The sequence below is a fragment of the Onychomys torridus genome, chromosome 7 (assembly GCF_903995425.1).
Source record: "Onychomys torridus chromosome 7, mOncTor1.1, whole genome shotgun sequence".
In the NCBI taxonomy this organism is placed as follows: domain Eukaryota; kingdom Metazoa; phylum Chordata; class Mammalia; order Rodentia; family Cricetidae; genus Onychomys; species Onychomys torridus.
In genome coordinates this window covers 15,926,586-15,953,851 of record NC_050449.1, presented here as the reverse complement: position 1 = coordinate 15,953,851, position 27,266 = coordinate 15,926,586, and the positions used below count along the sequence as shown (strand labels likewise).

At 50.3% G+C, this 27,266-nt stretch overlaps 1 protein-coding gene and 1 non-coding gene across 5 annotated transcripts; one reads left to right on the top strand and one right to left on the bottom strand.

Annotated features, from left to right (window-relative positions):
• The first annotated feature begins 13,523 nt into the window (after window positions 1–13,523).
• On the top strand, window positions 13,524–22,774 carry S1pr2 (sphingosine-1-phosphate receptor 2). 4 transcript variants are annotated; one of them, XM_036192949.1, is made up of 3 exons: window positions 13,524–13,738; window positions 18,425–18,547; window positions 21,340–22,774. In XM_036192949.1, exon 3 carries the CDS (start codon window positions 21,380–21,382, stop codon window positions 22,436–22,438), a length of 1,059 nt encoding a protein of 352 aa, XP_036048842.1. In that variant the 5' UTR covers window positions 13,524–13,738; window positions 18,425–18,547; window positions 21,340–21,379; the 3' UTR covers window positions 22,439–22,774. The 4 variants fall into 4 exon arrangements, with proteins under 4 accessions (XP_036048842.1, XP_036048840.1, XP_036048843.1 ...); XM_036192947.1 differs by having other exon boundaries at window positions 18,425–18,559; XM_036192948.1 differs by lacking the exon at window positions 13,524–13,738 and adding an exon at window positions 17,392–17,565 and having other exon boundaries at window positions 18,425–18,559.
• On the bottom strand, window positions 18,576–18,642 carry Trnaa-ggc. Its single transcript has one exon. It is a non-coding gene; the product is annotated as a tRNA-Ala (tRNA).
• Window positions 22,775–27,266: the final 4,492 nt, after the last annotated feature.

Here is a 27,266-nt window from a genome sequence, read left to right as displayed (position 1 = left end):
CCAGCCTGGGCTACAGAGCGAGTTCTGGGACAGTCAGGGCTGTTACACAGAGAAACTCTGACTCGAAAAACCAAACTAAACCAAACCAAAACAAACAAAAATACAATGATGATAAACACGTGTTGTGGATTGCCTTAGTTGGTAGAGTGAGGGCCTTGCTGGCATGGAATGAGCATCGAGTTCCATCCTCAGGCCTTACGAACTAGACATTCTGTCCCAGTCCTCGAACCCCAATGAATGGGAGGTGGAGGCAGGAAAATCAAGAGCTCCAAGCTATCCTTAGCTACAGTGATTTCTGTGGCCAACCTGGGCTGCATGAGACCCTGCCTCAAAAATATATACATATGGCTAGGTGTGGTGGCACACGCCTTTAATACCAGCACTTGGGATGCAGAGGCAGGCGGATCTCTATAAGTTTGAGACCAGCTGGTCTATATAGTGGGTTCTAGACCAGCTAGGAAAACGAAACAAAACCACAAAACCACCAAGCATTGAACAGGGGCTGAGGGAATGGTTCTGTAGGTAAAATGACTGGTCCACAAACATGAGGACCTGAGTTTGGATCCCCAGAATCCACATGAAAAGCCTGGGGTGGTAGTACATTTTTGGAATCCCAATGTTGGTAAAGAGTGGAGACAGGAAGATCCGTGGGACTCACTAGCCAGCCAACCTACCAGAACAGATAGATGGATGGATCAAGAGATAAAAAAAACCAAGAAGTGTTGAAAGAGAGACCTTCTCAAAGTCTGACCACTTTGGTCCAAACCTGGTAGAGCAGAAGCAGGTTAAAGGCAGCGGCAAGCAGACCTGTCTGTCCTGCAGGTGAAAGGCTCAGATGCAGATGACCTCTGTCTGTTCCCTTGGTGTGAGCCAGAACCTACCTGGCTTCTGAGAGAGAGAGAGAGAGAGAGAGAGAGTATGCAAGTATGCTGTGGGCATCACAGCAATTTAGGGGTGCTAACTGGAAGGTGGAGGGACCCCAGTGTCTGGCCTCTCCCAGCTAGCTCCCTGTATCCCGCCTTCATGAAAACCAGAGACCCTGGGGAGTCAGAGACTAGCTAGGAGGTGTGGGTCTGATGGGAGACAGTTTGGCTTACAAGTCCCCTCCCCCACCAACCACAGGGAACACCTGCTGTGGGTCTGATCTGGATTCTATTTGTGGGTGACTTGCCAAACCTGGGAGGAGGAGCCTCCCTCAGGACAAGAAGCAGGGGGTAGGGGGCGCTTATTTGCATAACTTTCCATTGGCTGTAGCTGTCTGAGCAACTGGCAAGGCGGAGGGGAGCCTTAGAGGCTGAGGTTTCGGGAGGCCAGGTGTTGGCAAACAGTCAAACCTTCTGAGGCTGGGAGCTGATGCAGTGGATAAAGGCGCTTGCCTCCCAGCCTGGTGACCCACTGGTGGAGAGAGAACCGACTCCAGCAAATTGTTCTGTGGTACAAGTGTGCACACACCTACGAAAACCACATAAATAAAAATTTGAAAATGCATTAATGTTTTTTGGGGGCGGGGACAGGGTCTCATTGTGTAGTTCTGGCTGGTCTGGAAATCACTATATAGCCATGGCTCAGGCCGGCCTTAAACTCACAGAGATACTCACCTGCTTCTATTTCCCAAGTGTTGGGATTAAAGACGTGGACCACCACACTCAGCTTCTGCCTTCTTTTTTTCCCTTCAATCTTTGAAACAAGGTCTAAACTTGAACTCTGTATGTAGCCCAGGCTGACCTCAACTTCACAACCCTTCTTCCTCAGCCTCCTCAGTCCTGAGATCACAGAGTGCCAGCCATTCTCAGCTCAGATGTTTTTATTGTGTAAGGATGGTGGGGCCTTACATGGCCTTACCATGTCCCTGCTTCCCCCCACTGCCCACGCCTCCCTGGGACTGAACACAAAATCCCACCCTTTGTAGGCTCCCAGGGCCAAGAACACATCTGGTGCAGACGTGGCAGACTAGTCTCCACCCAGACCCTCCCTCCATCCACTCTTGAGTTGAAAATGGACGCTAAGCCCACAGCCGGCTGAGAGAGGCATCTCAGCTCTGAAGCCGCCAAGACTGACATCTGGAAGGTTTCTCTGCAGCCCCGGGGCCTCTCTCCCCAAGCAGGGGCTGGATGACCAAGTAGAGACTCATCTCCAGCCAGTTCCTCCCACCGAAAAAAACAGAAAGCAGGGGCGGGAGGGCTGGGAGTCTCACAGGAAGGAAAACAGACTCAGGTCTCATGATTTGGAGGAGTTTGTGATAGCTGAGCTTGGGATGGGACGACAGAAGTCAATGTGCTCCCCAACATTTGGTGTACTAGTTACGTTGCAAATGTTGGGGAGACCTGCCTGGCAAAAGTGACTTAAAGGGTTTGTCTTGGCTCCCAGCTCGAGGACAAGGTCTGTGGTGGTGGGTCAGGCATGGCCGTAGGGGCTTGCGCTGCCACAGTCAGAGAGCAAGACAGAAGAGCTAATGGTCAGCTGGCTTTCTTTCCATTCAGTTCAGGATCTCAGCCAAGTGATGGTGATAGCAACATTTAGGGCGGGTCTTCCTGCTCCAGTTAATCCAGTCTAGAAACCTCGAAGCCAACCCTGGAGGTCAGTCTCCTGAGTGATTTTATGTCCTGTCAAATTGACAATCAAGATTAACCACCAGCTGCGTGTGGTGGTGCACACGGTTAACCCCAGCACTGGGAAGCAGAGGCAGGTCCACCTCTAGGAGTTCAAGGCCAGCTTGGTCTACACATATTTTCTAACAGTTTCCTCTGAAATTAAAACAGTCCATCTTGCAGAGAGGCTCCATAAGCAGGAAGGTGGACAACTCAAAATAGCTTTAGGAACTCCCTGAAACTGACCAGATTCACTTGGCCCCCTCATTAGAGTAAGTAATAAAAGCTGAGAGTTCCCTCCAAGCTGAAGTGAAGCTGACCTGCAAAGACTCTGAGGCCAGCCCAGCTGCCTGGGAGAAGCAGACACCAGCCCAGCTGCCTGGGAGAAGCAGACACCAGCCCAGCTGCCTGGGAGAGGTTTAGGGCACCTGCACCTGGGAAGACGCTCTCCAGCCTGTGCGGCTGCCTGCAGGCTGTGCAGTGTGCTCAGGTCCCCAGCTGTGTAAGCTGTCACCCACGCTGGGGTCGGCCTTGGTGATGCAGCTGTCTTAGAGTCGTTTCTGCTCCTGTGAGTGACCCCTCACCCATATGCCTGTAAGTAACCCAATAACACTCACTGGTTCTCCAAGTTAGACTTTGGTGGTGTCTCTACTTGGTCTGTCGCGGGCTCCCTGTCTGGGGGGAGTAGATGTGTGTGTTGCATCTCTCAGGGAATGTTTTCACTAAACAACATAATTTCAGGACAGCCGAAGCTACACAATGAGACCCTGTCTCTAAATAAATACATAAATTTATTAGCCATCAAACTTAGATTATGAAGAACATATTATAGTTTCTTTGTTACCTCATGGTCCTGAATGTTAACCACTTCCCTCCTGTTACATTCCACAGGAGACGGGGACAGGAGCCACCGAATGAGACCAGGGTGGGGAAGTAAGGGAAACTGGAGGACAGCCGCTTAACCAGGAATGGTGAGTTAAAGAGAACCTGGTGGTTCTAATCCAACACCTCTGTGTAAGCCAGTGTATTATTCTGAGTGGGGTTGCTGCAACAAATTACCTGGGGCAGAATGACTTTTTTTTTTTTTAGTGCTAGAGACCAAACTTAGGGCCTTGTTCATTCAGTGCAAATGCTCTCCATACAAGAAAGGGTTCATTCTGGTTCATGGTCAGGGTGAAGGCCAGGGCTCTCCATGGGATGACAGCCTTCTCTTCTTTCTGTTTTTTGTTTTTGTTTTTGTTTTGTTTTTTAAAAGATTCATTTTATTTTATGAGGATCTGCCTAAGTGTCTGTATGTGCACCGTGTGTGTGCCTGATTTCCAGAGGCCCCTTTGGCATTAGATCCCCTGGATCTGGAGTTACAGATGAACCCGAGTCTTCTCCAAAACCAGAATTTGTGTGTGTGTGCGTGTGTGTGAGTGTGTGTGTGTGTATGTGTGTGTGCCTATGCGTGTGTGTGAGTGTGTGAGTGTGTGTGTGTGCGCGCGCGTGCGCGTGTGTGCGTGTGTGTGTGTGTGTGTGTGTATGTGTGTGTGCCTGTGTGTGTGTGTGTGTGTGTGTGTGTGTTTATGCCACAGTGTATGTAGATATCAAGGACAATTGGCAGTAATAAGTTCTGTCGTCCCACTGCGTGGGTCCCAGGGTTTAACTCAGGTGGTCTGACTTGGCAGCAGACTCCATACCTGCTGAACCATCTTGCCAGCCCCTTACTGTTTTATTTTTCTGAGATAAGATCTCACTGCGTAGCTAGACTGGGACCCACCTCACAGTCATTCTTCTTCAGCCTCCCAGGCAGGGGGATTGCAGGATGACAGAGGTGACAGAGTCCTAGCATGTGGGACTGCACGAGAGAGACAGGAATGTGTGCTGCTCCACTGTTTGGTCCTCCTCCTCCCCTTTCCTCTCCTCCTCCTCCTCCTCCTCCTCCTCCTCCTCCTCCTCCTCCTCCTCCAAACCTTCATGTGGCAGGTGAATCATCCCAGGAGTTTTAACACAGCTAGGCTTTTGCTTTACAGCTGAGCCACACTCCCAGCCCTCACTGGGGGATTCTAGGCAGTTCTACTGCTGAGATATTTGTTCTGTTTCTCTCTTTTCATAAAGCCACTCAAATTCACTCATGGGAGCTCTACCCTAATATAGTCTCTAATCCTAGTCACCACCCACGGGCCAATAGGCACCTCAGTAGTCTACTCCTTTGACACATTCTCAAAAGTTTTAGCAATGAACTCCTGAAAGATTCATTCAAACATATCTGACACAAAGAACTCAAAATTTCATTTTATTAATTATTAGTATTACTTTCAGTGTGTGTGTGAGAGCTGCATGCAGGCCCATACCTGTCACAGTGCACATGGAGTCTTTCTCTCCTTCTACCCTCTGGGTTTGGGGAATGGAACTCAGGTCACGAGGCTTGACGTAGTGAGCATGAGCATTGCATGCTTTACTGGCCGAGTCACGTTGCTGGCTCAGCTTTCTTCATCTTTAAAGTGGAGTGATGGCCAGAAAAATGGGGGAGAGCTGGATGGTGGTGGTGCACGTCTTTAATCCCAAAACTTGGGAGCCAGAGGCAGGTGGGTCTCTGAGTTCGAGGCCAGCCAAGGCTAGACTGAGAAACCCTGTCTTGAAAAACAACAAAAAAGTGGGCGGGGAGGCTGGAGGTGCTGGCTCAGGCCTTTAAGCCCAGCACTGGGGAGGCAGAGGCAGGTGGAGATCTGTGAGTTCAAGGCCAGCTTGGTCTACCTAGGGAATTCCAGAATAGCCAGGTTTGTGTATAGCGAGACCCTGTCTCAAAAATAAAATTCGGGAAAGACAAAAGTAAGGCCCCCTTAGCTGGCCACTCCATACCTGTCCTGCTGGCACTTGGGTAGCTGAGGATGGTGACTTTGAGGCCAACCTGTACTACCTAGGCAGAGCTTGTCTCAAAAAACACAAAACAAGGGGCTGGAGAGATGCTCAGGGGTTAAGGGTACTGGCGGTTCTCTCACAGAGGACCAGGGTTCGGTTCTCAGTACCAACATGGAGGCTCAAAATCACCTGTAACTCCAGTTCTGGGGAATCCCACACTGTCTTCTGGCCTCTGTGGGCCACAAACACTAAGGAGATGCACAGACATACATGTAGACAAATATTTATAGTGGACAGGCTAGGGACTTGGCTCAGTGGGTAAGTGCTTGGACCTGTGGGTTCAATACTCAGGTCCCCATAAACAGAGCTTAGTGGAGCACACCTGTTATCCCAGCACTCAGCAGGTGGAGGAGGAGGATCAGGACTTGAAGGTCATCCTTTGATACCTAGCAACCTACCTCCTAATATTGTTGGTGACTGCTTGATTAGCAGAAGTTTCTGGAAAGCTCTTTTTGGTTTCTCTTTCTCTGTCTGAAAGGTCTTCATGGACAGAGTCCTGCTTGTTTCCTGTTCCTTTACTCTGGCCCCTGGAAAAGGCCCAGCTCCTTCTCTGACCTTCTTAGACTACCCAGAAGTTCAGTCTCAAGTCTCTTCCTGATGACCTGTGTGAGACCTTGAGTTACCCACAGGCCATGTGGAAGGTGGGTAAGGTGACTGACTGGAAGAAAGGTCTGCCTTTCCCTTGGGGACATCACCTCTGTCTGAAAGTCTCCTGACAGCCAGATATGTCTGCTGCCTTGACATCACCCCACCCCCGGGTCTCTAGGGAGATAGTAAATTGCTGAGCCAGCTGAGGCTATCGTGGTTGGAGGGGGGCACTTCCTCCCTGCTATGAGCTCCCGCAGAGGATGATATTTCCGTTCAAATTGCTCTTTCTCCAAGGACAGGACCCAGGCTATTTGTTTGTTTGTTTGCATACCTCTACCCTCTGGTTAACACCTGGATTCTAGATCCTGTCCTGGCAACACATCTGCATTGGCAGAGGATACACATGCTCACATAGATGGAAATGTGCACAGTTGTTACTTGACCTTCATGCATGCCATAGCACATGCTTGCTAGGATACACATGCTCACATAGATGGAAATGTGCACAGTTGTTACTTGACCTTCATGCATGCCATAGCACATGCTTGCTAGAGCACACTTGCCCATGAACAAAAAATAAATAAAATTTAAAGTGAGCTTAACTTTTCTTGTTTTGTTTTTATTATTTTTCATTCTATTTGTTTGCTTGTTTGTTTGTTTTTTCTAGACAATTTTCTATGTGTAGCCCTGGCTATCCTAGAACTCATTTTATAGACCAGGCTAGACTCAGACTCTGAGATGCATCTGTCTCTGCCTCCTGAGTTCCGGGATTAAAGGCGTGCACCACCTCCTGGCTCATCTCTTCTATTTTTATTTTTATTTTTTTAATGTTTATGAATGTTTTGCTCACATGTATGTCTGTGCACTGCACCATGTGGGTGCTGGGAACTGAACCTGGGTCTATAAGACCCACAAGTTCTTTTAACCCCAGGGCCATCTTTCTGGCCTCCTATTTTTGTTTTCTTGAGGCAGGGTGTTCTGTAGCCCAGGCTGGCCTGGAATGATTCTTCTGCCCACATCTCCTGAGCACTGGGATTACATGAGCCTGCGTGCGCATACACACACACACACACACACACACACACACACACACATACACACCATGATCTTCCTGTGCATTCCAGGCTGACCTCAAATCCATGATCCTTTTCTCTCTGTCTCCTTGAATGTTGGAGTTTCAGGGGTAATATAATACACTTGGCTTGAAACTCCCTCAGGGCAAGGATTAAAGTCTAGAACCATTGACTCTGACTTTTTCTCTCAGCTGGGGGATCCTAGGCAGGTGCTCCCCCACTGAGCCATGTCCCCTGTCCCTTGCTGGGAGATCCATACTATCAGCTGGGCTTGTCCTTGTGCAGATAGCAACCTTGTCACTGAGACTTGAGGAGTGCAGCTTCCCTGTCACCGGTGCCACTGTCTCTCAATAGCTGCCCTGGTCCTCTGGCTCTCACAGTCTCTCCACCCCCCTTCCGCAGTGTTCCCCGAGCTTTGGAGGTAGGGATCCTGTTGTAGATGCACGGCCTGAGGCTGGGCACCCTGAGGGCAGTTGTTCTCTACATTTTGACGAGTTGTAGTTTTCTGTGACAGTCTCTGCCTGCTGCAAAAAGAAGCTTCTTTGAAGAGGGATGAGGTCTTCTCAGTGGGTAGAAGACTAAATGTTTAGAAAGCAGTTAGGACCGGGCGGTGGTGGTGCACACCTTCAATCCCAGCACTGGGAAGGCAGAGGCAGGCGAACCTCTGTGAGTTTGAGGACAGCCTGGTCTACAGAGCGAGTTCCAGGACAGCCAGGGCTACACAGAGAAACCCTGTCTCAAACAAACAAAAACAAAAACAAACAAGCAAAGGAAAGAAAGCAGTTAGAAATGGCACTGTTTAGGTAAGTGGCAGTGGTAGGTTCTCTAGGGACTGTAACCTCACCACACACACCAGGCATGAATGTTCTCCTGTTGACTGGTCCTGAAGTCCAATTAGATGGGTTACCCCCGGGATGACATGCCACTACTGCACCTTGAGGAGTACTTGGTAATCTGCTCGTCATTGTGGCTCAAAGGCTCTACTCATGGGTAGGAAGGACTCTTGGGGGCTCATCCCCCTTGCCAGCTTGCGTCACCTTCCCTGGCTAGGAGAGCCAGTCCTTAGGGAGGGCTTCTAGGTCAGTTCCAGCTTGATTCCCTCAGGTCCTAGGTCTGAAGTGTAGATTACAGTAGGGACTTAGCTTCTCCATCTGGGAAGCAACCAAGGGCCATGGCATTGAAGGTTTCCCACATCCAGCATTGGGTTGTTGTTTTTCAGTTTCTGGCTTTTGGGGGGAACATTGTCACCCCGAGTTCTGTAACTCCATTCAAACCACACACACACACACACACACACACACACACACACACACACACGTCATTGTAAGTAAACATAAACAGTATGATTCCCTATGGCTTTTTCAAACATTCTGAGGGGTATTTATCCTTCTCCTCCCTCTTCTGTGCTGTTCTCTCTCCCATTCCCCAGGTAAGTCTCTCCTGAGCCTGTTTTTCTTTTTTCTTTTTTTGGTTTTTTGAGACAGGGTTTCTCTGTGTAGTTTTGGTGCCTGTCCTGGATCTCACTCTGTAGACCAGGCTGGTCTTGAATTCACAGAGATCCACCTGGCTCTGCCTCCCGAGTGCTGGGATTAAAGGTGTGCACCACCACTGCCCAGCTGGATATTCAATTTTTAAAAAAAGTTCATGTGCATGTAAGTGTGTGCTTTTTGTCTTTTTTTTTAACCAGCTTTTTAAAAAAAATATTTATTTATTAATTTTTTTTCATTTTACATATCAACCCCAGTTCCCCCTCCTTCCCCTTCTCCCGCCTCCTCACCTCCCTCCCACTCTACCCCCCATCCACTCCTCAGAGTGGGTGAGGCCTCCCATGGTAGTCAACAAAGTCTGGCATACCAAGTTGAAGGAGAGCCTAGCCCCTCCCCATTGTATCAAGGCTGATCAAGGTATCCCACCACAGGGAATGGGCTCCAAAGAGCCAGTTCATGCACCTGGGATAAGTCCTGGTCCTGCTGCCAGGGACCCCACAAACAGATCAAGCCACACAACTGTCACCCACATTCAGCGGGCCTAGTTCAGTCCCATGCAGGTTCCCTAGCTGTCAGTCCAGAGTCAGTGAGCTCCAACTAGCTCCGGTCAGCTGTCTCTGTGGGTTTCCCCATCATGATCTTGACCCCCTCTTCTTCTTCTTCTTCTTCTTCTTCTTCTTCTTCTTCTTCTTCTTCTTCTTCTTCTTTTGAATGCCGAATGCGTTTATTGAAGGAAGGAGGGAGGAGGTCTTAAATACAGGCTTACAGCACAATGGGAGAACCCTGGAGGGCAGAAGTTCGATTCTGATTTTTTTTTTTTTTTTTTTTTTTTTTTTTTTTTTGAGCTGAGGAACCCCAGGCCTTGCACTTGCTAGGCAAGCGCTCTACCACTGAGCTAAATCCCCAACCCCGCTTCCGATGTTTTACAATCTTGCATCTAAGCTGTTAATACCTAATATGCTGGATTCACAGACCAGGAGCTTCCCTTAAGCATTCAGGAGGGTAGAACCCGGCAGGGAATTAGCATAGGGAGGATATCAAGGTCAAGGTCAGCAAGCAAGGCAACAGTTACCCAAAATGAGGGCCAGGAACCTACAGGTCCCCCCCTTTTACTAAAAAATGAGCTTCTGACTTAGGTTGCGTGGGACGTCAGCAGGTCACCTTACCCGTCATGGAGTTGTCTTTTATGCTTTCATAATTTTCTTTGTCTTTGTAATTAGATTTTTTTTTTTTTTTTACATTCACTTATGTATGTATGTGTGCATGCTCACACATGAACTGTGGTGTGGCTGTGGAGGTCAGAGGATGACTTTCAGGAGCTGGCTCTTTCCTTCAACCACGTGGGTCCTGGGGATCAAACTCAGGTCGTCTGGTTTGGTCCCAAGCACCCTTTACCCTTTGAGTCATCCTGTTAGCCCACGTGTGCAGAGTTTGGAGCTAGTATACAGAAGTGGCCAGGAAAGGGTCCTCTAGCATCCTCAGGAGAAGTGGTTCTTCTCTCCTGGATTCCCTGTCCCCAGCTTCCGTCCCTCGGCAACAAGCGTGACAAGTGTCTGTTGCAAGTCCCTTCGCATGAGTTCACAGGCAAATGTGGGGGTATTTATACATCCTCACAACTACCTCAGACGTGGGGAGAAACAGCGCATATTAGTTTATAACCCCCCTTTCTCAATATAGTCCTGGACACCAGTTTCACTTCAGTATTTACCGTCTTGTCTGTGTGAGGATGGAAGCTGGGCCCCGCACGTGCCAAGCACACTCTGCTGAGCTACACTTCACCTGCCTCCGGACTAAAAAAACAACAAACAAAAACAAGCTTTATTGATTGATTGTTTGGAAAGATTTTTAATTCTGTGTATAGATGTCTTGCATGCATGCATGTGTATGTACCATGTGTGTGCAGGTGTCCCTACAGGCCAGAAGAGGGCATCAGCTTCCTTGGAACTAGAGTTGTATGCAGTTGTGAGCTGCCATGTGGATGCTGGGAATTGAACTAAGGTCCTCTGGAAAGCAGCCAGTGCTTTTAATGGCTGAGCCATCTCTCCAGCCTCTCTCTCTCCCTCCCTCTCTCCCTCTTCCTCTCTAGTGTGTGTGGAGGTCAGGGAACAACGTGGAGGAGAGGTTCTCTTTTTCTACCATGTGGGGCCTGGGGCTAGAACTCAGGTTGTCAAGATTGGCAGCAAGTGCCTTTTCTCTTTAAGTCAAGGCAGCCCTATTTATTTATTTATTTATTTATTTATTTATTTATTTATTTATTTTGGTTTTTTGAGACAAAGTTTCTCTGTGTAGCTTTGCGCCTTTTTCCTGGAACTCACTCTGTAGCCCAGGCTGGCCTCAAACTCACAGAGATCTGCCTGGCTCTGCCTTCCCAGTGCTGGGATTAAAGGCGTGCACCACCACTGCCCGGCCTATTTATTTTTTTGAGACAGGGAATGATGGTGTGTGGCTGGCTTCTAATAGGTTTGTAGCCTAGGATGAACTCCTGACCTTCTTCTCTGCTTCCTGAGTGCCGGGATGACAGGGATCCAAGTCCAGCTTCAGATTCTTTCTACCAAAGTTTGGGAGTGGAACTCCCTGTTCCCTTGGTTCATTGCTTTGCCTTGCCTGGGTCCTAGGCTGCCTTCGACTCTTTAGTTTCATTTGTTGCTAGACTATAACATGCATGCACTTGTCAGCAGAGCCAACAACCACAAAAGGTTGCTATAACGCAGCAGGCAGAGTTGCCTTCCTCCCCTCCCAGTTCCAGCCTATCAGTTCCTCTTCCAGGAAGTTGAATACTTTCTTTTTCCGGTGCAATTGTGGACTCTTCCCATTTACACTGACCTGCCTCTAGCCTTTAGTTTCTGAAGCACTGGAGTGTTTAGATGGAAAATGCATAGATTCTTTCACTTGTGCAAGTGGTACCTCTTTACTTTATTTCATTTTATCTTCTTTTCCATGCTGGGGACATAATCTAGGGTCCCCCTGAGCCACACATCCAGCCCCTCAACTGGGGGATTCTAGTCTGTTGTTCTACCGTTTCTGGTACCCTATTAAAAGGCTTAATCTATCTGACAAATTGTGAACCCTAAGACTTGCTGTGTAACAGAAGATGACCTTGGGGCTCCTGATCCTCTACCCCCTGAAGTGCTGGGATTATAGGCGTGCATACAGGTTACCACTTATCATTTACTTTTTGTGGTAATAGAGATGGAACACAGGGCCTGTGTACGAGAGACAAGTGCTGTAACACTGAGCCACATGCCTCCATAAATGGCTGCGTTTTGTTGTTGTTATTGTTGTTGTTTGCTTGTTTGTTTGGGGTTGTTTTTTACTTTTTTGGTTTTTTGAGACAAGGTTTCTCTGTGTAACAGCCCTGGCTGTCCTGGAACTTGCTTTGTATACCAGGCTGGCCTCGAACTCACAGAGATCCACGTGCCTCTGCCTCCTGAGTGCTGGGATTAAAAGCGTGCACCACCATGCCTGGCTACAAATGTTTTGATGCAGTTATGACGCACAGTATTATACAAGTCAGTGGGGGAAATAGTCTTTGCTCTTATGGAGCCTATGTTTGGGTGGGCAATTTGCCCTTTTGTTTTGTTGTGCTTAAATTTTTTGTTTTTAATTATGTGTAATTGTGTATATGTACCTGTGGGTACATGCATGTGAATGCAGGTGTCCATGAGGCTGGAGATGTTAGATCCCCTGGGGTTGGAGTCATAGGAGGTTGTCAGGTCTGTGGGTGCTCACTGAGCCATCTCTAGGGCACCTTTAAAAATGTATTAATTTTAATTTTATTATTTGTATGTGTGTATGCATGTGGGTGTGTGCAGGTGCCACAGCAGGCCGTGGAAGTCAGAAGACAACTTACAGGAATTGGTTATCACTTTCCACTATGTGGGTCCCAGACATCAAACTCAGATTTTCAGGCCTGTTGGCAAGCAAGAGCCTTTACCTGCTGACAGCTCAGCAGCTTGTTATTGTTTTAAAATTGCATCTATTATTATTGCGCATGCACTGGTGTGTGAATGCAGGTACAGCAGTACCATGGCATCCTGTGGAGGTCAGAGGCCAACTCTGCTTCCAGGGACTAAACTCAGGTCAGGCTTCCAGGCAAGCACTTTCCCCTGCCTAGTGAGCTATATTGCTGACCTGATGTTACTCTTAATTTTGGAATTTTTTCAGTCTGAGTTGTTTGGAGGGAAGGAGACAACAGGATCATGTAGTCAAGACTGGCCTTGAACTCCCAAACAAACCTGCTTCTACTTCCCAAGTGCTGGGATTAGAGGCCCAAGCAGCCACGTCCTGCTTATGCAGTGCCTAGGACAGAACTCTACCACCTGAATCCACATCCCAGCCTGTGGTTTTCCAGAAAGGGTCCCACTTGTCCAGGCTGGCTAAAGCATCTAGGACGAGCTTGGACTTCCTGATCCTCCTGCCTCCCAGGTCCCAGGTGCTGGGATAACAAGCGTATGTGCCACCATACCCAGTTGGGGTTTGGGGTTCTTACCAAGCCAATGAACAGTTCTGTTTTAGGGGTTGGGCGTGGTACAAAGTAGGAATTCGTTTCTTGTAGGAACACATAGTAGGTGCTTAATCCTGAACTGCCAAGTCCCCCCCGTAGTAGGGTAGTAGATAAGCACGATTTCCTCCATTTCCAGGTCCCAGGCATGAGCCTGGGGCAAAGCCTTGACTGTCTTCCTAATGGAACACAGTTGTTTCAGGTCTAGGCCACCTGGGTTAAAAGAGCTGTGACGTCACGCGGCCGTGACGTCATGCGGCGGCGGTTCTCACGGGTGGGGGCTGGGAGGGGCAGAGCGGGAGGGGGGGTGGACAAAGGGGCCCTGCGCTTCCCCAGCGCGAGCCCTGGCTGACTGGCGGGCCACATCTGGAATTCATTGCAAGTCGCCGCCGGAAAGAGGAGGAGAGGAGGGCGGGGCCAGCAGGGAGTGGGGGCCGGAGGCGGCGGCTCTGCCCGCCTCCCTCTTGTCCTGGGTCCCCAACTCCAGGACGTAGACCGAGCCCAGCCAGCAGCCTCCAAACCCAGCTACTGACTGTCCCGGGGCGCAGACGCCAAGGCCACTCAGGCCAGGGCAGGGACCCCGGCCGGCCTAGCCAGGTGAGTGCGCGCGGGGCAAAGCCGCGGTTCCGATCTGGGTGGACCTCGGGGATCCGAGCTGGGGGGCCCAGCCCGGGGTCAGGCGCTCCTACAGGCGTAGCACGCGCTGCTCCAGGCTGTGCTGCACCGAGGGGACCGATCACCCACCGTGCTCCTGTGTCCACCACTCCAGGCAGCTTCCCACCTACTCAGTGGCGCACCCCCAGACCGAGCTCCCCGCCTTCCTCGGGGCAGGAAGTTAGTGCTGAAGAGAAAGGCGGAATCCGACTGCTTTGGGATGGCGACTTTGCAAGACAGGATGGGGTTCTTAGGAAGCAGGGTTTGGGGCAGTGGGATTGTTGGGGAGAGGTACAGCATCCCTTCTTCTCTATCTCCGCCTTGAGCCAGGACGAAAGGTGCTGCATATGAGAGGCGGACGCTCAGAGCTCATGGGCGGGGTCCCCAGGGAAGTTTCTTGCCTCAGTTTCCCTGAGTTGCTCCACTCCTCCGCTCTCCATTTCAGGGGGAGAATTGTTTCGTTTGAGAAGGAGAGGAACAGTACTGCATAGTCCAGGCGCCTTCTCTTCCTATCCTAGCCCAGGGATGGGGTGTAGGGGTGAATGAAGGCACGCGTGGCGTGGAGTCCACATTGTTGCAGGCTACACAGCTTTGGGACCTCGCCCCCTTCTCTGGCACTGGTTGACTCACCCGGGGATTTCCACCTCCCCTCCCCACCCCCGTCTCTATCCTTGTTAGATGCCCAAGGCGACACTCTCTGAGCCCATGGTCCCCTGTGGCGGGACGTGGGAGCATCACTGCAGGAGGCGGGGATTGCAGCTGCTGCAGCTTGGGTCTTCCCCTCTCCCCAGTGCCCAGATAACCTAGGTGTGGGGGCCCTCTGATGGGGTGCAGAGGTGTCGCCTCCCCCTGTTGCCTGGGGCGGGGAGGGGGCATCCTGCGCTGTGTCAGGGTCTTGGGAGAGAGATGGCGCCGCCCCAGCACGAGAGTGTGGATACCGCGCATTCCTCGGCCTGATAAGGAGAGTGCTGCCTGGGCCGGGCGGGTCTTACCGTCGTAGTCGCCATGGAGACGCGCCTGGCTTCACCTAGTGGTTGAGTTGGGGTGCTGCTAGGGGACTGAGATGTCCCCAAGCTCCGCATAGGAGCCCTCCAACTTCGGGTCCTTTCATTTATTCTTGTACCTGCCTCCTCCACGTCAGGCGCGAGAGGCTGAGCATGAACTTGACAGCTGGCTTCATGGGGTCCTGTGGAAAATAAGATCATTTTCTGATGATAAAGCCAGATGCTGTGATAAAAAGGATCCAGAGGTGGGTTGGGCTGGGCATGATGCCCCATGCCTTTAATCCCAGCACTCTGAAGACAAAAGGCAAAAGGATCCTTGTGAGTTCAAGGCCAGCCTGATCTACATAGAGACTTCCTGGTCAGTCTGGGATACACCATAAGACCCTGTCTCAAAAAACAAAATGAGAAGATAGTTCCTGAAGATCTAGAAAGTGACATTCAAATGAAATCCAAAGATGAGATAGTCTGCCGGAAAAAGTGTGTGTGTGTGTGTGTGTGTGTGTGTGTGTGTGTGTGTGTTGGGGGTGGTGGTGTCTGTAAGATTTACCAGCAGAAACTGTGGGAAGGCTCTGAGGTTGTGGAGATTTAAATGGTCCTTGGGAGGCTAGTGAGGCTTATTCCTGGGGGCAGGAGCTACACCAGGAGCCCTAGGGAGCCATAGAATGTGGAAGTGGGGAGTGGTTCAGTCAGTGCTACCTCCGGGCTTGGTGGGCAGCAGCAGTGTGGGAGAGGCCACAGCCACACTACAAGCAAAAGAAAAGGTGAGACAGGACCTAGTGTAGCCCGCTGCTGGGTAAACTGGAACTGGGAGGAGCAGAGCCACTAAGCCGCCAGACGCCTTCCTCTCCCCTAATCTTTAACCGAGCAGTCATGTCCGGATAGCTGTCTTCCCTCTCCAAAGCCCTTCACTTGTCCTCTTGTGTGTTCTGCATCCTGGGAACCCAGAACTTCAAAATGATGCTGGGCCCTAGGTACACAGAGCTCGCCTTCTTAATTTTATTGATTTATAAACAGAATCCCTCTATGTAGCCCTGGCTGTCCTGAAACTTACTCTGTAGACCATGCTGCCCTCAGATTCATGGAGATCTGCTTGTCTCTTTTTCCCAAGTCCTGGGATTAAAAGTGTGCACTGCCACACTAGCTTCTTAGTGTATTTACATTTTAAAGGTTACATTTATTTATTTTGTGGGTATATCTGTATGGGCATGTGTGCTTCATGGCATGAGTGTGCAGGCCAGAAGATAACTTTTAGGAGACAGTCCTCTCTCCCACTATGTGGGTCCTGGGGTTGGATCAAGTCCTCAAGCTTGGTGCCAAGTGCCTTTAGCCAATGGGCCATCTTAACACCTCCCAGCCCCTCCCCTTTAATTCCAGCTTCAGTCAGGGTCTCCCTATTCCACCTAAGCTAGCCTTCAGCTCATGTAGCCCAGGCTGGTCTTAAATTCTCCATCTTCTTTCCTTAGCTTCCTATGTAGCTGGGATTATATGTATGAACCACCTGGTCAGACTCATTTTCAGTTCAGAGTCTAGTGGCAATTTCCTCTGTCCCTGAGAAGCAGTCCTGACCACTGTGGTGGAGGGGGACAGGAGACTAGATTTCAGTCTTGGAGTCTGGACAAAGGGAGGAGGCCAGGCCAACCCCTATCCGCCTGGAGAGTGACTCTTCCTCCAAGGCTCCAGCCCTTGGGCCCAGCTTCCTCTTTCTGGGAGTCCTTAAACCGCTTAAGCTCTTTGGTTAGAAAGGTTCTAGAAGGGAAGATGAGACCCAGGAGACAGCCTGGACCCCAGGTTCCCCTCCTTACTAGGACAGTGGGTGTGTGTGGGTGTGTGTCTGGGTATGCACGTGTACAGACTTAGCCTCTGCACAGCTGTGAGTATAGCGCTCACTGTCTTCCGCCCTCGGGAAGACAGACTTTCTGGTCAGTCCCTGGGGTGCCCGGGCGGGGCTGGTCACATTTATTTCTGCAGGAAACGGCCATAATTCTTTCTCTTCTACACCGCCAGACTGGAGAAGGGGTGGTAGCCATCCTTGGGATTCTCAGAGGGGAACTAGGGGACACACCCTGGGCTTCTTGCCTACTAGGCTTGCAGTGTGTGTGTGTGTGGGGTTATTCTCAGTGATGAACCCCAAGAGAGGCCCAGATGATCAGGCCAGTCCGGAGGCGTCTGAGGGAGAGTGACCCAGCGGTCAGGCTGTGGTTCAAACAGCCCCACAGGGACAACCACACAGCTCCTGAAGAGCAGAGTCCCAGCAGCTTTCAAAAGGGAACCACTGTATGATTCTTCGCAGAGCGCCCCCCCCCCCCCAGCTGGACCAATAGGATGCTGAGGATGCACCCTGGAGGACTGAAAATGAGCCAATCAGGCTCCGGGCTGCTTCGGCCTGAAGACCTGGTTTGGGGAAAAAAAAAGCTGTGTGGCCTGGGCCAAGCTGGCCCGAGACGGGCTGTGAGGAGCTGAGGGCATTGGGGCGCCCCAGGCTCTGTCCAGGCAGGGGAAACAAGGGGCCTCTGTGTGAGGATCTGGGTGGGGCAGCTGTCCCCAGGACACGTACAAGCTCTTCTCTGTTCCCAAAGTAGGACGGATGTCCCCTCGCCTAGGGGGTGGGGAGCAGCTGTGTCTGTAAACCCCCCTCAAAGGCCAGGGTGTCCCACCGAGGGGGCATCCGGGAAAGGAGATGGCTGGCGACCCCGGAAGACCCCATCATTCTAAGAGCTCACCAGGAACCGGCTCTACCAGCCACCTTCTGGAATGGTGCTCTTTCTGGTAAACACGTGGCCTTTGTCAGGCCTCTTTCCAAGCCCAGGCTTGGAAGAGTTCTTAGCATGTGGCTCCTCCCTGTTACCAAGGACGGGAGCATTCTCTGTACATTTCGCCAACCCCTTCTAGATTCCCCCTACCCCACTCTAGCTGGCCATGGTGTGCTCAGCATCTCATGTTCTCTGCCCACACAGGTCCCCTCCCCTATCCCTTCCCGGGCTCAGCTCAGTTTTCCTTGCAAAGGAGGGGTGGGTGACTCAGACTTTCATGGAAACAAATTTCTAAGCCCCTCCCGGCCCCTCTGCACGGGCTGCTGGGGGGGGGGGGTGTCTTCACAGCTCACATGACTTCAACAGCTGCCTCATCTTCTTAGCCAGGACCTCCAAGACCCAGTCATTGGCGACCCTCCTCATTCCCACCCCCAGACTTGCCCACACCGGATGTGACAGGGGCTCTGCCATGTTTGTTCCAGGGGCTTGACACATCTGGATTGCATCCTGGTGCTGGAGAGGGTGCCGGCGTCCTGCCCACCACCCTGAGACCTAGTGTCCTTGGGTAGTGTGAGATGGTGGGGATGGGAACCGGCTGTTGGAGTGGCTTTTTGGTTTTTGGTTTTTTTGGGGGCTAAGTCAGCATGCTTTTGTAGACTATTGAGTAGATGGAGACAGCCCCAAAGCTTGTGTGTTAGGAAAGAGGGCAGTGAAGACATTAGCTAGTACTTGTTGGATATTTCCTATGCTCTCTGTAAGTGTTGTGTGTGTAGGTACATGTGCATGTGTGTGCACAGATGGGGGGGGGATAGGATGAGTTTACCTATTGCGTCTCAGATTACATCCTACCCTGTTTTGCTTTGTTTTTGAGACAGGATCTCTCAATGGCCTGAAACTCTCCAGGCAGATTAGGCTGAACGACCAGTGGGCCCGGGGATCCTCCAGCCTGCTTGCCCAGTGCTGGAGTTACAAGTTTGAGCCAGCACCCTTCTGGAACGGTACTCTTTCTGGTAAACTTTTTTTTTTTTTTTTAGCTGAGGATCGAACCCAGGACCTTGTGCTTGCCAGGCAAACGCTCTACCACTGAGCTAAATCCCCAACCCTCTGGTAAACTTTTTATGTGGATGCAGGGGTTTGGACTCAGAGCCTCATACGTGCAAGGCTAGCACTCTACCTACTAAGCCATCTCTTCAGGCCCCGAATGTATCTTTTCTTTTTAATGTTTTTCCTTTGAGCTTCCAGGAGAATCCACCTGTCTTAAACTCCCGCATGCTACTGGCTTTATTTAATGTGGCGATCAAGCTCAGGTCTTCACGACTAGAAGGAAAGCGCCTTACCTACCAAGCTGTCTCCCTAGGGCCTGCACGGCTTTTCCCTGCCTTTCTCCTTTCCCTTCTTGCCTTTTCTTTGTAAAGTTTATTATGTTTAGCCAGGCGGTGGTGGCTTTAATCCCAGCACTTGGGAGATCTCTGTGAGTTCAAAGCCAGCCTTGTCTACAAAGCAAGTTCCAGGACAGCCAGGACTGTTACACAGAAAAACCCTGTTTTGAAAAAAGAAAAAAAGTTTATGATGGTTATTTCTGTGGGGAGGGGGCATAATGTATATGTGAGTGTGGGCACACCCATGCCACAAGCACCCAAGATGGAGGTCAGAGGGTAATTTTTGGGAGTCAGTTCTCTTCTACCATGGCTTTGGGGAATCCAACTCACAGTGTCAGGGTTGCTCAGCAAGTGCTTTTACCCATTCATCTGTCTCCCATGTCCTCACTGTCCTTTGTCTGTCCTTGCTCTTGGCCGGGCTAGTCATGAACTTTTAGGCTTGTGAAGTCTTGGGCTCCAGCTGTCCTCCCACCTCAGCCCGTGGGGTGCTGTGATTATAGGTGCACATCACCACCCAGGTTTCACACATCCTTGAAAAGGATTTTCCCATTCCTTATGAAGGGACCTTTTTGGTACCCATTGTAAAGATGGATATGTTGAGGCCAAAAGGCTGAGCCTTCAGCAGCCCAGTCTCTGAGTGTCAGAGTTGGAGTTGGAACAAATGAACTCTGTCCTGCCCCAAGGTCTATGTCCTTCAGGATAGTGCAGCTCTGGGAGGCGCAGGCCTCAGGCCGTCCTGATGTCTCCCCAAGTCCTTATCTTTGGGTGTGCCCGTGGCCTCAAGGCTTAGACCCAGCCTGGAGTCAGGCAGTGGGTGGTAATGACCAGGGGTTGGTGCTATTGGCAGTAAGAATCTCGCTGACCCAGGTCAGCAAGTGGCATGAAGCCTGAGGTCTGTGTGTAGGACAGAAGCCACAAGCTGTCCAAGCCCTACCTCAGGCTTGTTCCATGGAAGGCAGGTGAGGTTTCTGGAAGTCCCGAGACTCTTTTGTTTGTTTGTTTTTTGAGACAAGGTTTCTCTGTGTAACTTTGCGACTTTCCTGGAACTCACTCTGTAGACCAGGCTGGCCTCAAACTCACAGAGATCCGCCTGCTTCTGCCTCCCGAGTGCTGGGATTAAAGCTTTTTATTTTTATTTTTCTTGAGATAGGGTCTTGTAATACAGCACAGGCTGGCTGGAACATGTAGCAATCCTGCCTCTGCCTCCTTAGCGCACCACTATGCCTGACTTTTTAAACAGTTTTTAAAAAGTAAATTTAAAATAAATTTTTATTATTTAAATAAAAAATTACATCATTTCCCCCTTCCTGTTCATCCATCCAACCCTTCCCTTGCATCCACCTCCTTCTCTTTCAAATTCATGGCCTCTATTTCTTTAATTGTCTCTTCCTATACATTCCTAAATATATAAACACAACTTGTTCAATCCATATAATGTTACTTGTGTGAATATGATTTGAGGCCATTTAATCTCAGCACTTGCGAGGCAGAGGCAAACAAATCTCTGAGTTTAAGGCTAACCTGGTCCAGCACAGCCAGGGCTACACAGAGAAACCCTGTATCAAAAAAAGAAAAAAGGAAAATAATAAATATGATTTCAGGATGGACTGCTTGGTATTGGTTTTTTTCTTTTGGGTAGGGTTTCACTGTGTATCCCTGTCTGTCTGTCCTGGAACTCCCCATGTAGACCAGGCTAGCCTCAAACTCACAGAGATCTACCTGCCTCTGCCTCCTGAGTGCTGAGCTTAAAGGTGCATATCCACACCAACCCTGCTTGTTTGTGGGGGTTGTTGTTGAGATAGATCTTGTGTAGCCTAGGTTGTCTTCCCCAACTTGCTTCATTATGTAGCCAAAGATGACCATGACCTCAGTCCTCCTGCCTCTACTTCCTAAGTGATAGAATTACTGATGTGAACCACCATGTCTTGTTTATGCCCTGCTGGAGATGGAAGCCTGGGTTTCATTCATGTTAGGCAAGTTTCCACCAAGTGAGCTACAACCCTAGCCCTCTGTTTTTTGTTTCTGAGACAGAATTTCACTATGTAGACCTTGCATGGTATAGCACACACCTTTGATCCCAGCACTTGGGAGACAGAGGCAGATAGAGCTCTGTGAGTTCCAGGCCAGCCTGGTCTACAGAGTGAGTTCCAGGACAGCCAAAGCTACACAGAGAAATCCTGTCTCCAAAAAAACAAAAACAAAAACAAAACAAAAAAGAAAGAAGGAAAAAAGAATGAACTTCTGTGGGCATCCTGTCTGTCACATGGGGGAGGGGAGAGTAATGAATACAGCTTCCCAGAGATCCCTCTGAGGACTCAGCTGGACCCTGAACCTCTTTAGTACAAGCTCAGAGTCCTTGCGAAAGCCACAGCTCTGACCTGCTGTCCCTTTTCTGTTCCTCTTACCCGCAGTTCTCATCCCCATGGCCCCAGCCGGCCACTGAGCCCCACCATGGGTGGCTTATACTCAGAGTACCTCAACCCTGAGAAGGTTCTGGAACACTACAATTACACCAAGGAGACGTTGGACATGCAGGAGACACCCTCCCGCAAGGTGGCCTCGGCCTTCATCATCATCCTGTGCTGTGCCATCGTGGTGGAGAACCTTCTGGTGTTAATCGCCGTGGCAAGGAACAGCAAGTTCCACTCAGCAATGTACCTGTTCCTCGGCAACCTGGCAGCCTCTGACCTGCTGGCAGGGGTGGCCTTCGTTGCTAACACCTTGCTCTCGGGGCCTGTCACTCTGTCACTGACTCCTTTGCAGTGGTTCGCCCGAGAGGGTTCAGCCTTCATCACTCTCTCCGCCTCCGTCTTCAGCCTCCTGGCTATTGCCATCGAGAGACACGTGGCCATCGCCAAGGTCAAGCTTTATGGAAGTGACAAAAGCTGTCGAATGTTAATGCTCATTGGGGCCTCTTGGCTGATGTCGCTGATCCTGGGTGGCTTGCCCATCCTGGGCTGGAATTGTCTGGACAATCTGGAGGCCTGCTCCACTGTCCTGCCGCTCTATGCCAAGCACTATGTGCTCTGCGTGGTCACCATCTTTTCCGTCATCTTATTGGCTATCGTGGCATTGTATGTACGAATCTACTTTGTAGTCCGGTCCAGCCATGCCGATATTGCCGGTTCCCAGACACTGGCCCTGCTCAAGACAGTCACCATTGTACTGGGTGTTTTCATCATCTGCTGGCTCCCAGCTTTCAGCATCCTTCTCTTAGATTCCACCTGTCCCGTCCGGGCCTGTCCTGTCCTCTACAAGGCCCATTATTTCTTTGCCTTTGCCACCCTCAACTCGCTGCTCAACCCTGTCATCTACACGTGGTGTAGCCGGGACCTTCGGAGGGAGGTGCTGAGACCCCTGCAGTGCTGGCGGAGGGGGAAGGGAGTGACGGGTCACAGAGGTGGGACCCCAGGTCACCGGCTCCTGCCCCTCCGTAGCTCCAGCTCACTGGAGAGGGGCTTGCATATGCCTACATCACCCACATTTCTGGAGGGCAATACAGTGGTCTGAAGGGAAGGGGGGAACTTCCCTTCAGGTAACCAAGCCACAGAGCGCTCTGTGGGGAGAGACTAGGTGACCTCATGTGTCCCCCAGCGCCACAGGCCTAGTGGAACTGACCACAGCTCATAGGTCAGGTGGCCAACGGAGGTACTGACTAAACAGATTGTTGTAGTACTGTGACTGTGGGGATCATTAAGGGTCTGGGGAGCAGCGGGCTGGAGCTTAGGGTTAGAGCATTTGCCCCTTGGTACAAAGGGTATCAGCATCCTGTCCTACCTTTGAGCCGCCTGGCCCACTTCCTGCCTCCTCCTTTAAGACAGGGCCTCTCTATGTTGCCCTGGCTGGCCTAGAACTGCTATGCAGACCAGGCTGGCCAGGAACTCACAGAGGTCACCTGCCTCTGGCTTCTGAGTGCTGGCATTTTAAAGCCATGAACTACCACATACCCAGCTCCTGCTGCCTTCTATAGACAACCATAGGCCACTTCTCGTGGAAACACTGTCCCCAGGGGACCCAAGGCTTCCTCCCTGTCCATCTGAGGCCTAAATCCACAGCTTCCTCAATTTCATCAACTCAGTTACTTCTTCCTTTTCCTTTCGTGTTCCGGGAAAGGAAACCACTGTGGGGCAGGGAGGAGGAGCCTGGAAATCCTAGTCTTCATCCTCAGACCTCACTGGATACTTGCTCTATTAGAGAGTGCAGAGGAATCAGCTGAGGGATGGGAAATCGGTGTGGGACAGATGCTAAGGAGGCTTTGCTCTTCCTCGTGAAAAAACTCTAGGGGAGGTATTGGTCATTCCTGGAACTCCTGCCCCCAAATCCAGCCTCCCCCCCCCCCCCCCCCCCGACAAACTATCACCACTTCCCCACTTTTGTCCCGCCCAGGTACCAGGTCTCCTAAGGCAGGGCAGCCTTGAACCCAGTGTGGCCACTTGCAAATTGTCTTTGTTGTTTTAAAAAATTGTGACAGGGTCTCGTGTAGCCCAGGCTGGCCTCCAACTCACTATGTAGCCAAGGGCTGGCTTTGGACTTCTGATCCTCCCACCTGAATGCTGGTGTCACAGGGGTGTACCACCAACAGCTGTCTTGCAAGTTATCATGAATAGCATAGTTAACAAAGACGTGAGGTGGCCAAGGACATTCCTGGGTATTCATATGGAACCTTCAAAGTCTTGAAGGACTTTGCTAAATCCTGTGGAGAAACAGAAAGTCCAATGCGGTACAAACTGTATTTATATATGTCTGTTTGTCAGGGTGTGGGGTCTGTGACCTATCCCAGTGTGGATGCTATCTGACCTCTCATGTTCACATCCATGCTGAAACTGCCAGAGAGATAGACAGGGGTGTTAGTGGGGTCTGCCATGTGCAGGCCCCTTGGGAATTGCTGGTTCATCTCTTCCACACATAGAAACCTCTGCCTCAAAGAAGTCTGTGAAAGAAAAGGCTGAGGAAGGGAAAATTTGGGATGCAAGGAGCCAGTTGGGAGTGTGTCTCCCCCATGTAGCTTCCCAGGTATCCCCTTTGTGCTGGAGACTGGGCCAATAAACAGTTCAGTTTCACTTGCTGCTGGCAGTCATGGGCTTTGCATATGTGTGCGTCGGGATTATAGGCAGCCATTTCTTCCTGTTAGTGCTCTTGGCCTGGAGCAGATGGGTAAGGGAGGTTATCCACCACCCAAACCCCCAACCTTCTTTATTTCTCTATTTCACGCCCCATCCCCAACCCTCAGCTCTGCCTGAGCTGGAATTGCACACAGCGGCTTCTGGGAACACAGGGCCAACCTTGACCTTTTCCCTGGGGCTGTTGGGAGGCTGTCTTGCTCCTCAGAGTGACTCATTAGGCCCAGGGCCTCCATGTTTCCCTTCAAAGGCACACCTTAGCAGGTGAGATGGCTGTTCTCTATTCCAAGTCTGTGCACAGTCTGGCAATTGGAGAGGTGGTTTCAGAAGGTCAGAAAACCCCAGCCATTCTTACTGACAGCCACCACTTTCCTTATTTATTTATTTTTTATTTTTATTTTTTTGGTTTTTCAAGACAGACTTTCTTTGTGTAACAGCTCTGGCTGTCCTCTAGAACTTACTTTGCAGACCAGGCTGGCCTCCAACTCACAGAGATCCACCTGCCTCTGCACCCTGGGTGCTGGGATAAAGGTGTGCTCCATCACAACCCCACTCACTCAACACTTTTTTGTCTCCCTGGCCCCCCTCCCAAGACAGGATTTCTTTGTCAAACAGTCCTGGCTATCCTGGAACTCTGTAGACCAGGCTGGCCTCAAACTCACAAAGATCCGGGTGCCCCTGCCTCCTGAGTGCTAGGATTATACGTGTATGCCACCATTACCCGGCTCAACACTTTCTTCTATAAGATTTATTTTATTTTAAAGTGTGTGTGTGTGTGTGTGTGTGTGTGTGTGTGTGTGTGTGTGTGTGATTATTGGTATACGCATGTGCATGCAATACCTGAATAGGCCAGGGAAATTGAATCCTCTGGCGCTAGAATTGCAGGTGGTTGTAATCGGCCTGTTGTGGGTGCTGGGAACAGAACATAGGTCCTCTAGAAGAGCAGCAAGTGCTCTTAACCTTGGAACCATCTCTCCAGCCCCTTTTCATTCCTTCTTCCTCCCCTGCTACTGGGCATGTCAAGCCTGTTGGTCAAGCAGTCTACCACTGTCATGTGATATGTAGATAGATATAGATAATTTTTTTTTTTGGTCTTTATGTAGCTCAGGCTGGCCTCAAATTCACTATGTAATAGCTGAGGATAACCTTGAAATTTTTATCCTCTTGCCTCCACCTCCCCAGCTGGAGTTACACCACAAACTGGTTTATGCTCTGTTAAGGATGGAACCCAGGGCTTCCTGCACGCTAGGTGTTGCTCTAAATGGCCTCAAGGGATGATCTTTCCTCCACTGCCAGAGGCAAGGGTCTCTAAGAGCCTGATCTAGGGCTGAGGTGACGCTCAGTGGCTGACACTCCTGAGTTTGCATCTCTAGACCCACGTGGTAGTAAGAGCCAGGTAGGCTCAGAAGCTGCCTGGAACCTCTGCACTGGAGAGAAGATAGACAGTTTAGGAGGGTGGAGGACCAAGCTAGCTTGTCCAGACCAGCCTAGCTGCTGAGCTCTGGGTTGGTTGTTCGCTTGTTTGTTGCCAGAGCTGAGGACCGAATCCAGGGCCTTGTGCTTGCTAGGCAAGCGCTCTACCACTGAGCTAAATCCCCACCCCCGAGCTCTGGGTTGTGACAGAGACCTTGCTTGAGCAAATAAAGAGGAGAGGGGTGGAGGAAGACACCTGAAGTCAACCTCTGGCCTCTACACACACACCTGCACCTGTGAACTCAGGCATATGCAGACAAACACACACAGATACACATAGACACACACACAAAGGGGTGGGGTGGTGTTCTGAGTTAGATGTGGTCATTCACATCTCTAATCCCTGCACTGGGAAGGTGAAGGCAGAATTTAGAGTTTTGAGTCCATCCCAGACTACATACTGAGTTCCAGGCTAGCCTGAATAACAGACCAAGATCCTATTTAAAACGTGTGTGTGTGTGTGTGTGTGTGTGTGCGCGCGTGTGTGTGTGTGTGTGTGTGTGTGTGTGTGTGTGGTGTGTGTGTGTGTGTGTGTGTGTGGTGTGTGTGTGTGTGTGTGGTGTGTGTGTGTGTGTGTGTGTGTGTGTATGTGTGTGGTGTGTGTGTGTGTGTGTGTGTGTGTGTGTGTGTCCACTTCGGCAGCACATATACTAAAATCAAAACAATATGGAGGTCGGCATGGTTCCTGTGATGGAGAATGACAGGAAAACTTCATGAAGTGTTCTGTGTTTTCAGGACAGTTTAAAGAAGAAACAAAAGCAAAGGGGGCTGGTGAGGTTGCTCGGTAGGGTAAAGGCCCCCTTTGCTGCCAAGCTTGGCTCCCTGAGCTTACGCCCTGAGGCCCCACTGTGGAAGAAGAGAGAACCAACTCCTGAACATTATCCTCACCTGTACATGTCACTGCAGCTCAGGCATGCACACACACAGAGAGGCCTGGCCTTTAACACAACTCCAGTCCCAGGCAGGGTTTAAGTTACCCAACAGTGGTCATCTCTGAGCTGTCCAGAGAAGGGAAATTCCAGTGGGGTGCAGGCCTATGGCCTCTGTCCTCTTGCAGATTTGTCTAGCCTTCTGACATTGCAACAGACAATTTCCAGAGTTCATGCACTAGAACCAAGCCAACAAGTTTTTAAAAAATGCAAAAAAGCCAGGCAGTGGCGGTGCATTCCTTTAATCCCAGCACTTGGGAGGCAGAGGCAGGAGGATTTCTAAGAGAGGTGAGTTCTAGGACAGCCAGGGCTAGTCACAGAAACCCTGTCTCAAAAAAAAAAAACAAAAAAAACCAAAAAACAACAACAACAACAAAAAAACCCAAAAACAAAAAAAAACAAATAAAAAGAAAAAATAATTTTTTAAGTTTCTGATTTTGAAATTTTTTCTTTTTAAAGCTTGTGTGTGTGTGTGTGTGTGTGTGTGTGTGTGTGTGTGTGTGTGTGTGTTTGAATGAGCATATGAATGCAAGTGTCCAGGAGAGCAGAACCATCAGATCTTATAGGAGCTGGGGTTATAAGTGGTTGTGAGTTGCTTGATGTGTGTGCTGGGAATTGAACCCATGTCCTCCACAAGAGTAACAAGTGCTCAACCACTGAGCCATCTCTCCAGGCCTGTTTCTGATTTTGTGTTGGTCCACATTTGTAGCTCTCTTGAGATGCATGTAGCCTGCAGGTTGCACATGCCTGCCCTGTCTTTCCTCCTGCTGGCTGGGTGGGCCTCCAGCCTCTAGCTAGAATCCTCACCAAAGATCT